Source organism: Chiloscyllium plagiosum, chromosome 2, assembly GCF_004010195.1.
Source record: "Chiloscyllium plagiosum isolate BGI_BamShark_2017 chromosome 2, ASM401019v2, whole genome shotgun sequence".
Taxonomy (NCBI): Eukaryota; Metazoa; Chordata; class Chondrichthyes; order Orectolobiformes; family Hemiscylliidae; genus Chiloscyllium; species Chiloscyllium plagiosum.
The window spans coordinates 64,192,811-64,206,509 of record NC_057711.1 but is presented as its reverse complement, the minus strand read 5'-3'; the positions used below and the strand labels follow the sequence as shown (position 1 = coordinate 64,206,509).

The 13,699-nt window shown below is 41.8% G+C and overlaps 1 protein-coding gene across 1 annotated transcript; it reads left to right on the top strand.

The window, feature by feature from the left end:
• Positions 1-1,587: 1,587 nt before the first annotated feature.
• LOC122560433 (protein fem-1 homolog C-like) lies at positions 1,588-11,683 on the top strand. The gene is made up of 2 exons (XM_043711069.1): positions 1,588-3,038; positions 9,264-11,683. The coding sequence occupies exons 1-2, from the start codon at positions 2,495-2,497 to the stop codon at positions 10,571-10,573; spliced, it is 1,854 nt and encodes a 617-aa protein (XP_043567004.1). The 5' UTR covers positions 1,588-2,494; the 3' UTR covers positions 10,574-11,683.
• The last annotated feature ends 2,016 nt before the right edge of the window (positions 11,684-13,699 follow it).

Below are 13,699 nucleotides of genomic sequence, written 5' to 3'. Positions count from 1 at the left end.
GTGTACCAAATGCTTTCTTCACCATCCTATCTGCCTGGCACTCCACTTTCAAAGAACTATGAACCCGCACTCCAAGGTCTGTTTTTTCAGCAACACTTCCCAGAACCTTACCATTAAGTGTATAAATCCTGCCCTGATTTGCCTTTCCAAAATGCAGCACCTCACAAATTAAACTCCATCTGCCACTCCTCGGCCCATCTGATCAAGGTTTTACTCTGAGGTAACCTTCTTCACTGGCCACTACACCTCCAATTTTGATGTCATTTGCAAACTTACTAACCATACCTCCTATTTATATTAATGACAAAAATAGTGGACTCAGCACCGATCCTTGTGGCACAACGCTGGTCACAGGTCTCCAGTCTGAAAAACAATCCTCCACCACCACGCTCAGTCTTCTACCTTCAACCAAAATGGCTAGTTATCCCTCTATTCCATGTGATCTAATCTTACTAACCAAACCATCATGAGGAACCTTGTCAAACGTCTTAGTGAAGCCAATATAGATCATTTCCACTGCTCTGCCTTCATCAATCCTCTTTGCTACTGCTTCCAAAAACTCAATCAAGTTTGTGAGACATGATTTGCCACACACAAAGCCATGTTGATCACCCCTAATCAATCCTGGCCTTTTCAAATACATGTAAATTCTGTTCTTCAAGATTCCTGCCAACAACTTGCCCACCACTGATGTCAGACTCACTGGTCTACAGTTCCCTGGCTTTTCCTGAGCACCAGTCTTAAACAGTTTGCCAATCTCTTGTTTTCCAGTGCCTCATCTGTCATTATCTGCCTTGAAACTCTTGCTAGCAGTACCTAAAATCTAACTTTGACCAAGCTTTTCATCACCTGTTCTTACATTTTCTTTCGTGGCTTAGTGTCAAAAATTATTTTGTTGCACACTCTCAAAGTTTTGCAACATTGTAGAGATGTCTTATAAATTCGGATGACTAAATTTGTTAGGAAGGCCAGCTGTTTTAGCTGCTCTACACTCTAAAGGAAAATCAATTTAATAGATTTTGATAAAAGGCCAAAAACATTAAATCTATTTTTTTCTTCAGAGATGTTTCTTGAGCTTAGCATTTCCATTGTTTCTTGTTTTTATTTCAGATTTCCAGAAACTGGAACTATTTGCGTTTGTTTCAATAAGAAATGGTGCAGTTTGGAAATATTCATGCTGTTCATGAACAAAGTCTATTACTTGCTATCACTTTGTTAAACTCTGTACTTTTCAGTTGTTTGAAATCATGTAGTGACGATCTTTCTTGGCAGTCAGGATTGGGTGTGGAGTATCTAGCAGATCTATTGAAGGTGACGTGGCTCCAGAATGATATGCCATGTAATGAAAGCTCAAAGCTAAGTAAATCGTCTAATTTTGTTATCTATAGCCCATGGCACTATTAAGTCATTATCCCAGTGAGGGTCGTCAAAGGTAGTGTACATTTCACACTGGGTGAGCAGTAAGTCTAGATATATATGTGGAAGTCTTAATCAATGAACAGCTCCCAAACGTGATGATTTTCTTCACTGATCATGATTCCAATTTACCAAGAAAAGTAATATTTCAACTCAGTACTGAGAAATGAATAGATGGGTGAAATAGTGAATGAGTGCAGCATGAGTCATCAACTTCAGAACATGAAGCTACGGGTAGGGAAATGAAATTAGATCGAGGGAAATGCTTTCTAAATAAAAAAAAACTCGTTCACGTATATTAAATTAATTTTCTTTATGGATTGTAGACTAGATGGTACTTAACTTTGACACTCATTCCTTACGTTGGGCAGATTTTGAAATGACTGGACTTTACAAGCTCTTTGCGACTGACCTCTCCCAGGACCCCGCCCCATCAGCTCTCCTGCCGTCCGATTGGCTAGTGGACGCCATAGAAACCGGCTCCGTCATAATGAGTCGCATTCGGCCGATTCCCAGCTCAGACTCCCCGGCGTGTCAGCCATGATGCTTTTCAATTGAAGAAAAAGTTCAACTTCCGCTAATAAAGTTAGCCCGGCGATTTTCCCCGTCGGCTCTTCTCGTATTTGAACTCCCTTTAGGCTAGGTAGTGGGATTTAACCAAAAAGAAAACACCCTTGGTCGGTGTGGACTGTGAGCGGAGAAAAGAAGGAACCAGAAAAAACTCAGCAAACTCTCGATTTGGTCGGAAAGCCACTCGACAACAGAGTTTGTTTTTTCAAAAATAGAAATAATTGCAACTAAGCAGTAAAAAGGGGAAGGGAGTGGAGTGGATTTCTTAAAAAAAAAAGTGGGGTCAGGAAAGGAATAGACAGAGTCCGAGGGATCTGACAGAGGGAGGAGAAACTGAGAGGACCTGTCGGTGTGAGTGGCCCCCGGCTGGATTGAGGAGGCGGCGGTTGGAGCTCGGGCGGCGCGAGAGGGGAGCGCGAGCCCCTAGGTGGGGAGGGGGGGCGCAGGCGCACGAGGGCCAGAGGCCAGGCCAGGACCGCGGCCGAGCTTCTTCACTCCCGACTCTACGATGGACTTCAAGACGGCGGTGTTCAACGCTGCCCGGGACGGCAAACTGCGGCTGCTGCAGAAACTGCTGACCGCCAAGAGCCCGGACGAGGTGTCGCAACTGGCGGCCGAGAAGACCAACGGCGCCACGGCGCTGCTGATGGCGGCCCGTTACGGCCACCTGGACGTGGTGGTTTACCTGCTGGAGCAGTGCGGCGCCAACGTGGAGCTCGGCGGCTCGGTCAGCTTCGACGGCGAGACCATCGAGGGGGCGCCGCCTCTCTGGGCCGCCTCAGCCGCCGGCCACCTCACCGTGGTGCGGTCTCTACTCGAACACGGAGCTTCGGTCAACAACACCACCCTGACCAACTCGACCCCGCTGCGGGCTGCCTGCTTCGACGGCCACTTGGATATCGTCAGGTACCTGATCGAGCACCACGCCGACATGGAGGTGGCCAATAGGCACGGCCATACCTGCCTCATGATCTCCTGCTACAAGGGCCATCGGGAGATCGCCGAATACCTTCTGGAGAAGGGGGCTGATGTCAATAGGAAAAGCGTGAAAGGTATTGGCTAGAGGGAAGTCCTGCGGCCCTCACTTCGCAGCTACCTCCGCCCAACTCTGCCGTCTTTCAGGCCCTGCCTGTACCTGTCTTTGTCTCTGAGCCCCTTTGTCTGTCTGGGTCTCTCTCTCTCTCTCTGTAGGTTCATGTGTCTCCCTGTCCTTCTCCCTCCCTTTCTCCGTCTGCGTGTCTCTCTTTTTCTCCTCGCCGCCCCCCGGACCTTTTCCCCCGTCCTTTTATCCATCACTCCCCGTCTCTCTCTGTCTCTCCGCTGACTGACCCGTCTCTGTCCTGTCTGCATGTCTGTCTCCCCAGCCCTCATGCTCTGTCCTATCTGTCCTCCCTCTTCCGTCTCAGTCCTCTCCCCCTGTTCTTCTGTCCGTGGGTCGTCCTGTCTGTCTTCATGGAATCCCTGGTTTTACTTGTTGCAATGATGATTGGGATAAAAAGAAATAATTGCTTTGGATCATTGGTATTCATGTAGGACGTATATATCCATGCAGTTTTTCTGTAATATCTGAAACTTAATTTCACCACTATTAATTTCACCCATGAATTGTGATGTTATTTGATTGTGTTCTCATTTGGAATCTGCATATACACATTCCAGGTAGTGTTGCTGTGCAGAAATCCTGCATAATTATCATTTTATCCTAAGGCAAAATATTAGCCTTTAGCTACAGTACTCCAGTTGACATCAAGTAACAAGACACAATTGTGTGTGACTTGGCAATTAAGTAAGCTCTCAAAACTGTCGCAATTGCTTTGAGATACTGCACAGTATTGTGCAGTTTACAAACTGTACAATCGACTGAATAGCTTATACCCTTAAGGTAAGTGTATATTGTGGCTTTACTGTATGAGCAATGGGCCAGACTATTAGATGATGTTTCAGCTGTATATCATTAGAACTAATCAAATATAGAAAATGTATAAATCAATTTTAGTTTTAATATATTAATTTTAGTATACTCTGAAAAATAAATTTTCAAATTGGCATTGAGGTTCCAACTGTAGGGAATATTGTAGATATACTATTTGAGAACAATTCAGAGAAACTCTACTGATTTTTAAATTATTAAAAGTTGAGCATTGATGTATGATAGGCAGAGCAGAAACTTTCCTCAAGTTGACCGGTCTTTTGGAAGACTTATTAATTTTGGAATTGCTGACTTGGTGTCAAACTTGGTAATATGTGGAGCACTTGAGATAGTTGTCATTATGTTTAAGATGAAATTATTCTCTGCATAGGAGAAAAGAATAGAAAAAATTGTTGACAAGGAAATAATGGGTAGAGATTCACTGCTAGATGCGACTGTTCTCATTTAGTGTTTTTTTTTCAATAGTTTCTAACAAAAACTGGTCAGGGATGCTGTTACACACCTCTGGAGCAGCTGGGACTTGAAACCATGTCTCCTAGCCCATAGGGGTAGAAGTGTTACCACTGCATGCTACAAGAGCCCTCTAGTTCTATTTGTAACTATCAACTTGTAGCCAGACAGCTGCCTGCTATGGCTCCTCTTCCCACCCACCCAGCATCATTTATCTTGTGTCCCCCTAGGAGGCATGATTTCAAGTCCAAGTTGCTCCAGAGGTGTGCAACAGCATCCCTGACCAGTTTTTGCTAGAAACTATTGAAAAAATGCTAGATGTCAACAGAGACATCTCGTAGTCAATGAAGAGGCCTTTCTAAGCTTCACATGAGTCTCTTCCCACTATTTCCTTCTGTCAACAAATTTTAGTGAGGGATTTACAGGGGTGTGATGGAAGGCAGATTCAGGCAGGTTTAAAAAAAACACATATAGTCATGTAGATGAGTTATCTCTGGGAAAAGTGGGGGAGGAATGCAGGTAGTGCAGGAGCTTTCTGTGGCTGCCCCCATCTTAAACAAGTATGCTGTTTGGAAACTATAGAGAGGTGATGGACTTGCAGGGAAATGTAGCACTGACAGCTAGGCTACTGGTATTGAGACTGGCTGTATTGTAATGCGTGGTATGTCAGGTTGCAAATGATCAGTTGTGGTAGGGGACTGTCCAGTGAGAGGCACATATGTTTCTGCAGCCAACTGCATGATATCAGGGTCAAGGATATCTGAGGGTGCAGAACACTCTCAAAGGGGCAAGTGACTAGCAGGACGTCATTGCACATGTTGATACCGATTGATGTAGGGATGAGGTTCTGAAGAGAATATAGGAAATTAAGTGGGGAGTTTAAAAAATGGGTCCTCCGGTGTCTGGATTACCCCTGGTGCCATGTACTAGTGAGAGTAAGGAGAGGAGCATAGAGTAGATGGATGTGTGGCTGAGGAGCTGGTGCAGGGGTCAGGGATTCATTTTTGGATCATTGGAATCTCTTCTGGGGTAGATGTGACCTGTATAAGAAGGATGGGTTACAGCTGAATTAGAAGGAAGCCAATATCATTGTGGGGAGATTTGCTAGTTCTGCTCAAGAGGCTTTAAACTAGTGAAGAGCATGGGACCCACAGAAAGTGAGAGAAGTCCGAGACTGGTACAGTTAAGGACAGGAGCAAGTCCAATAGTCAAGGGAGTAAATGAGGCAAGACTGATAAGTTAAGCTGCATTTATTTCAATGCAAGAGGCCTGACAGGTAAGGCAGATGAATTCAGGGCTTGTTTGGGAACCTGGGACTGGAATGTCATAGCTATTACAGAAACGTGGCTCATGGAAGGACAGGGCCGGCAGTGAAATGCTTGAGGTACCAATGCTAACATTATGGCTGTGTCAGGGGAGGATATTCCAGGGAGTATGTCCAGTGAAGTTATTTGTGTAGAACTGAGAAATAAGAAAGGGATGATCACCTTATTGGGATTGTGCTATAGAACCTTCAAGAGTCAATTGGAAATTGAGAAGCAAATTTGTAAGGAAATCTCATAGTTGTAAAAATAATGTTGTAATGGTAGGGGATTTTAACTTTCCAAGCATAGACTGGGAGTATCATAGTGCTAAGGGAGAGGAATTTCTCAAGTGTATGCAAAAACATTTTCTTCTTCGGTACGGAGATGTACCAACTAGAAATGGAGCAAAACTTAACCTTCTCTTAGGAAATAAAGCAGGGCAAGTGACCAAAGCATCAGCGAGGCAGCACTATGGGGCCAGTGATCATAATTCTATTAGTTTTGAAACGTTACGAAAAAGGATAGACCTGGTCTAAAAGTCAGAGTTCTAAATTGGAGGAAGGCCAATTTTGACTGTATTAGGCAAGTACTTTGAAAAGTTGATTGAGACAGTCTATTCCCAGGGAAAGGGATGATTGGAAAGTGGGAGGCATTCAAAAATGAGAACAAGTGTCCAGAGGCAGTACATTTGTTAGTATGAAGGACTATTGGATGATTAGAGAAATTGAGGCTCTGATTAAGAAAAAAACAGGCATATCAGGTATAGTCAGCTGGGATTGAATGAGTCCCTCTGAGTATATTCTGAGGGAAATCAGGACAGCGAAAAGGGACATGAGATAGCTTTGGCTCATATAGTTAAGGAAAATCCAAAGAGATTCTACAAATACATTAAGGGCAAAAGAGTAACCAGGGAAAGAATAGGGCCCCTTAAAGATGAGCAAGGCAGTCTGTGTATGAAACCACAGGTCACGGGTGAGATACTAAATAAATATTTTGAGTCGGTATTTACGGTGGAGAAGGATGTGGAAGCTAGAGAACTTTGAGAAATAAATAGTCATACCTTGAAAAATGTCCATATTACAGATGAGGTGGTGCTGGATGTCTTAAAACGATAAATCCCTGGGACTTGGTTAGGTGTATCGTAGGACTTTGTGGGAAGCGAAGAAAATGATTGCTGGGTCCCTTGCTGAGATATTTGTATCATGAATAGTCACAGGGGAAATGCTGGAAGAGGGTGGCTAATGGGGTGCCATTATTTAAGAAAGATAAGGAACAGCCAGGGAACTGTAGACCAGTGAACCTGACGTTAAGTGGTGGGTAAGTTGTTGGAGGATATTGTGATGGACAGGATTTGCATGTGTTTGGAAAGGCAGGGACTGATTGGGGATTGGCAACATGGCTTTGTGCATGTAAAGTAGTGTCTAAAAAGTGTCAGTGTTTTGAAGAAGTGATGAAGAAGATTGAAGGCAGAGCAGAATCCATTGTCTATTTGGAGTTCATCAAGGTATTCAAGATTTGGCATGGTAGACTAGTTAGCAAAATTAGATCACATGGAATCCAGGGACCATTAGCCATTTGGATGCAAAATTGGCTCAAAGTTAGGAAACGGGCAGGTGGTGGAAGGTTTTTTGGACTGGAGGCCTGTGACCTGTGGTGTGCTGGATCCAAGGCATTTCGTCATGATTTCGAAGTGAACATAGTTGGAATGATTAGTAAGTTTGCAGATGACGATAAAATTGGAGGTGTAGTGGACAGCAAAGAAGGTTACCTCCGACTACAATGGGACCTTGATCATGTGGGCCAGTGGCCCGAGGGGTGGCAGATGGATTTTAATTTAGATAAATATGAGGTGCTGCATTTTGGAAAGGCAAATTGGGACAGGACTTATAAACTAAAGGTCATGAGGGGTGTTACCGAACAGAGACCTTGGGATGCAAGTTCTTAAATCCTCGAAAGTGGACTCCCTGGCAAACGGGGTAGTGAAGAAAGCATTTGGTACACTACCTTTTGAGTTAGTTAAAAATCACACACCACCAGGTTAAAGTCCAACAGGTTTATTTTGAAACACCAGCTTTCGAAGCACTGCTTCTTCCTCAGGTGATTGTGGAGTATAAGGTCATAAGGCACCGAATTTATAGCCAAATGAAGTAAGTCATGGAGATGATACATGAAACAATTTTAGATTAAGTCTTTCATCTTCTAGAATGGGATGTGTTGATTTCAATTTTTTGAGATATAAATCCCAGAACTACTTTTAACTTGTGTTCTCAAGGGCTAGCTTTTCTCTCAACTCAATGCAGTAAGATATGAGGTCTGTCTGTGTCCCAATGTTGAGTTAGACTGGTTCTATTTCTAGAGTGTGATTTACAGAGTTTTACATGGACTCATGCACTATTGGAGTTGGGATGTAATGATGTGGCTGCACAGGATGTTGGTTAGGCTACTTTTAGGATACTGCGTTAACTCTGGTCTCTCTGCAATGTGAAAGATGTTACTAAACTTGAAAGGGTACGGAAGGGATTCACAAGGTTGTTGCTGGGGTTGGATTTTTTTTGCTGTAGAGAGAGGCTGGGGCTGTTTGTCCTGAAGTTTGAAGTTGAGAGGTGACTTTATAGAAGTTTATAAAAGCACGAGGGGCCATGGTAGGGGAGTCCACAACTAGAGGGTATAGGTTTAAGGTTGAGGGAGGGGTGGGGGATTTAAAAGGGTCCTGAGGGGTAACTTTTTCACGCAGAGGGTGATGTGTGTGTGGAATGAGCTACCAGAGAAAGTGAGGGCTGGTACAATTTCCAGTATTTAAAAGGCATCTGAATAGATAAATGAGTAGGAAGGCTTTGAGGGATATGAACAAAACACTAGCAAATGGGACCAAATTAATTTAGGATACCTGGTTGACATGGATGAGTTGGATTGAAGGGATTTGTTTCCATGCTGTACAACTCTAACGATGACTAGTCCATTGGGATTCCTCATTTCTCTTTCTTTCATGCTGTACTTTAGCTGCAGCATCTGGTAAAAATGAGTTTCCTTATACTTTTTTGACAACTAGCAGTATCCCACATGAACACATTCAAGTGAGTTTACTCAGCTTGCTTCTCCAGTATTGCTTGAGCAGAACATTTTTCCTGTTTATGTTTTGAGAAGGCTGAAGTCACTGGCTTCAATCTTTATTAGTAACTCAATTAATCTTTCTCAACTCCGAAGTTAAATCTGATAGCCCACAACCTTGATATCCTAGGTAACCTCAGATGAGTTTCTGATCCCTTATTTGCCTAACTTCATTTCCGCACTCCATCATTTCCTCAATTTGTTTTGTGTTAGTGTGTTACTTTTACTGGCATTTGGGTGTCCTCATACATGAATCTTCAAAAACTGGTATGCAGGTAATATGGAAGGCAGCTGGAATTTTGGTATTTATTACAAAAGCTGAGAAAATTGCAGCTGTAATCAAACTGGATATTAGTGAGACTGCACATGGAATGTTGTTTATTTTGAGATTTTTTTCAGTCAGACATTGCTTCCAATATTCTCTGACATGGTTTCGACATTAAATATTTTCTACTTTTAAAAATTTATTTTCCCCTCTCTTAAAGGAAATACAGCCTTGCATGACTGTGCTGAGTCTGGGAGCCTGGACATTATGAAGATGTTGCTTAAGCATGAAGCCAAAATGGAGAAAGATGGCTATGGAATGACCCCACTACTTTCAGCCAGTGTGACTGGTCACACCAATATTGTAGAATTCCTGACTCAGCACCCACAAACTAGCAAAAGTGAACGTATTGATGCCCTAGAGCTGCTTGGAGCCACATTTGTGGACAAGAAGAGAGACTTATTGGGAGCTATGAAATACTGGAAGAAAGCTATGGACATGCGATACAGTGATGAGACTAATGTTCTTATTAAACCAGAGTCCCAGGAGTTAATAATGGCTTATGATTATGCCAAAGAAGTAACTTCTGGAGAGGAACTGGAAGCCTTGATTGCTGATCCTGATGAGATGAGGATGCAAGCGCTTTTGATCAGAGAGAGAATACTAGGTCCTTCACACCCTGATACCTCTTACTATATTAGATACAGAGGAGCTGTGTATGCTGATTCTGGCAATTTTGAAAGGTGCATCAACTTGTGGAAGTATGCATTGGACATGCAGCAGAACAATCTGGATCCATTAAGTCCAATGACGGCGAGCAGCTTGCTGTCTTTTGCTGAACTTTTTTCTTTTATGCTGCAAGATCGCACAAAAGGTGTCTTGGGAACTTGTGTGTCCTTCAGTGATTTGATTGAAATATTAAGCAAAAGTGTCTTTGAGATAGACAGAGCCATGAAGCAGGTACAGACCTCACCTGACTTAGTACAGTTGAGCAAAGCTCTCTCGATAATTCTGCATCTAATCTGTTTGTTGGAGAAAGTGAAATGCAGTTCCGAGCAAGAACATCTCAAGCGTCAGACTATCTACAGATTTTTAAAACTTCACTCCCGAGGGAAAACTGGCTTTTCTCCACTTCATCTTGCAGTTGATAAAGACACTACTTCTGTGGGTCGCTATCCAGTTTGTAAATTTCCATCTTTACAAGTCACTGCAATGTTGCTGGAGTGTGGAGCCGATTTCAATGCAAGAGACTTTGAGGACAACAGCCCGCTGCACATTGCAGCACGTAACAATCATCCAGAGATCATGAATCTTCTAATTAAGGCAGGTGCACACTTTGATACCACAAACTCCCATAAACAGACTGCCTGTGATTTACTGGATGAGAAGGAAATGGGGAAAAACTTGATCCAACCCATCAACCACACAACTTTGCAATGTCTTGCTGCCTGTGCCATAGTAAAACACCAATTAGTTTACAAAGGACAGATTCCAGAAAAACTGGAGGCTTTCATTTTGCTCCACAGATGAAATGAATGGTTTTTGGGTTAGTTTCTAGAATGCCTGTAAATATGGGAAGAATTTTGTTGCGTGCTTTAGTTTTCATCTGTGCGCTAAGAGGTGTTGAATGGATTCAGCAGCTGTTAGTGAATTTTGATTGCATGTTTTTGTTTTGCCCTCTAGGTCACCTTGCATTGCAATTCATGTGTAATGGTAATGCATGTGTGTGTATATAGTATTTGTATCTGTTCATCAGTATTTTAATGGAAGTCTGTTATATGCTGCTTTGCTTTTTGTTTAAACTTGGGATTGTTTATTATAATTTGGAGTTCTAGCAACACCTCTGCCAAACTTGGTTTTGTTCTGAATATTTACAAGTATTGGAATGATCAGGTCAAGTTGACTTTACGTTTCCTGTGGTCCAGATTAGTGTTGATGCAATATTGACACGGAAAAAAAAATTGGCATTGTGTTTTGTTGATTCTGCACATTGTCAAAGCTGGCTTTAATGTCAACGCCTTAAGTGCTTTAAAGTCTCCCAATGCAATGGCTTGGAGAAAATACTGCTCATGTTGAAAACATCACTATGCAGATATTGGAAGCTGATTAGAACTTTGGGCATTTTTCTCATGCTTTTTGTGGAGTGCTCATTTATTTAAAAAGCTTTGTTTTTCAAACTGCGTAAGGTATTCTGACCATTTTATTGATGGAAGCACCTAGAGCTTTTTTGAATATAAATAGGGCTATATCCTTGAAGTTGCTGCATTTTGACTCCTTTTTACTGTGTTATGGAGTGAGGAGGGAAATGAACTTTTATCTACAAGAGTTAATGCATCATTAAATTAGATTTCACATCTTTACAATAGCTTTGTACAGCAACTGAAGAGATGTTTCCTTTGAAGAACAACCTTCCGACAAGCTATTGATAATTACCAGATATTACATCAAAGTAATACCTGAAACAATATCCACATTACTGTTGACTTTGGAAGTGACATTTGAGGGCTCAGTTGGATTTGGGCAAATACTGTAATTCTGCACTTTACTGACACAGATGACAATTATTGTGGTACATTGGCCATGTAATGTCTTAAATGAAGCATTCAAAATAAAATGCACAAAAAAAAAGCTGCACTTGCATTTGCTGGTGTGAAGTTGCTGTCTAATCAAGCAATAGTCATTGATTAAATATTTCCTTTCTGTAAAGCAATCATTGTTTGATTTGCTTCTAGAGCATTTAATTTGCAAAATAGCTTCCTTGAGAGAACATGGCCAGACTTCCACCTTTTACTTTAGAAGAATTTTCAGCCGTTTGCTCTCCGAAAGACGTAACTTACTAGTTTCTTTACAAACTAGTCATCCAAGCTTTTTTTTTTTTGCAACTGAAACTCTTTCTGGGTGGTGGTAAAATTATTGATCTCTTCAGTTTGTAAATCTTCAGCTGATTTCTGCACCACAATGGTCTTGCGTTGAGCACCTTTTTTTTTCAGAAGCACTTTTGAGATGGTTAAATGTCATACTTGAGCATCCCTAATGTCTGGCTGTAAGAGCATTTATGTACATTTGGGGTTCTCCAGAGCCTTAAGATGTATAGTGTTTTAAAAACTTGTGCCATTTCGACAATTTACTGGACTGGACTGAAATTCATCAGGTGAACCTGACCAGTCAGCCAGTTTCAATTTATCAGGCAACTGAGTGATAAACAGATACTGTGATGAAAAGCTATTGTGATAGTTCTACTTGTTTTACAGCAGCATAGTTGACTTATCTATAGCTCAGTTTTTCAGATAAATACTTCCCCTATCATGGTCACTAACCCTTGATTTGGTATTTTTACAAGTTCAGTAAGTATCTTCAGCTCCATGTTAAATGGTTTTCCAGATATGGGACTGCTGCTCATCAGATTTGGCTTTTAATTGATTATCACTCAATGGACCATTGCTCACTGACTTAGAGTCATAGAATCAGACAGCATGGCAACAGGCCTTTCAGATCAACTCATCCATGCTGACCAAGTTTCTTAAACTAAACTAGTTCCACTTTCCTGTCCCTTCAGTCCTGGTAACATCCCTTGTAAATTGTTTCTGCACCCTTTCCAATTTAACAATATCCTTCCTGTAGAAGGGTGACCAGAACAGTACACAGTCCTCAAAGTGGTCTCACCCATTTCCTGTATTGCAACATGGTTCTTGTACTCAATGGTCTGAGCAATGAATTTGGAAACCAAAGAGATATCAGAACACAGCAAGTGTAAAAGGGGCAGTTCACCATTTCCTGACAAACTAAAACATTTGACAGAATGGGGGCAGATGTCCCTCGCCTTTTGTTTTACTGAGACATATTCTGGGCTGGAAAAAAAAAACAAATACCCAGCCCCCAAACCAGACACACAAAATTTAATATTAGCAAGCCATTAATGTTTATTTTATCTAACCTTCTTTTTGAATCAACCTGTTCAGCGATGTTGTTACACATTCTCTGGGGCTGGTGGGACTTGAACCTGGGCCTCTTGGTCCATGGGTAGAGACATATCACTGTGCCACATCAAGGCTATAGACAACATTTCAAGGTGATCAAACCAACTGAAGTGACACACTCTAGTCAAGCCCTTCTGACTGGAAGTGGGCATAGACAAAAGCTAGAAAGAGAATTGGGTTTGCTTCATGCTTCCAGGCAGCCTTTTATCATTCTCAAAGCAAAGACTACTTCAGTGATGTCCCAGCAATTCATCCAAGTGTCGTATTCCATAAGCTGGGAGAGTGTTCAGCTATATGAATTATTTGGACCCTGATCCAAAACTATTGCTTTTGTACCGAGGAAATGTACATATTTGAAACTCCGCAAAATATTCTGGGGGGTAAAGTCCCACCAACTATTCTTCCTTCACGCAGTACTCACATGCTTACTTGCAGTCTCTACTGATTTGTTTTCTACCTCTTCAGTCCTGATGTGAATGATTGAGAGTTGGTTTAAGAGAATTTATGTAGCAACCTTAATAACTTCCTAAAGGTTTTGCTGCCTATGATTTTCTTTTGAAGTCTCTCTATCTATCATTTTTAAGAAAACCAATCAATTTATATACAGCACATCTCTCAAACAGCAATACATTACTGGTCACTTTGTTCATGGATAAATGTTAATACGTTTAGGGTCGTT

What these genes read in the sequence shown, in the direction of transcription:
- LOC122560433 (XM_043711069.1), top strand. Translation starts at nt 2,495, where the DNA reads ATGGACTTCAAGACGGCGGTGTTCAACGCTGCCCGGGACGGCAAACTG. An exon ending in CAATAGGAAAAGCGTGAAAG is followed by an intron (nt 3,039 to 9,263) that starts GTATTGGCTAGA and finishes CCTCTCTTAAAG; the next exon opens with GAAATACAGCCTTGCATGAC.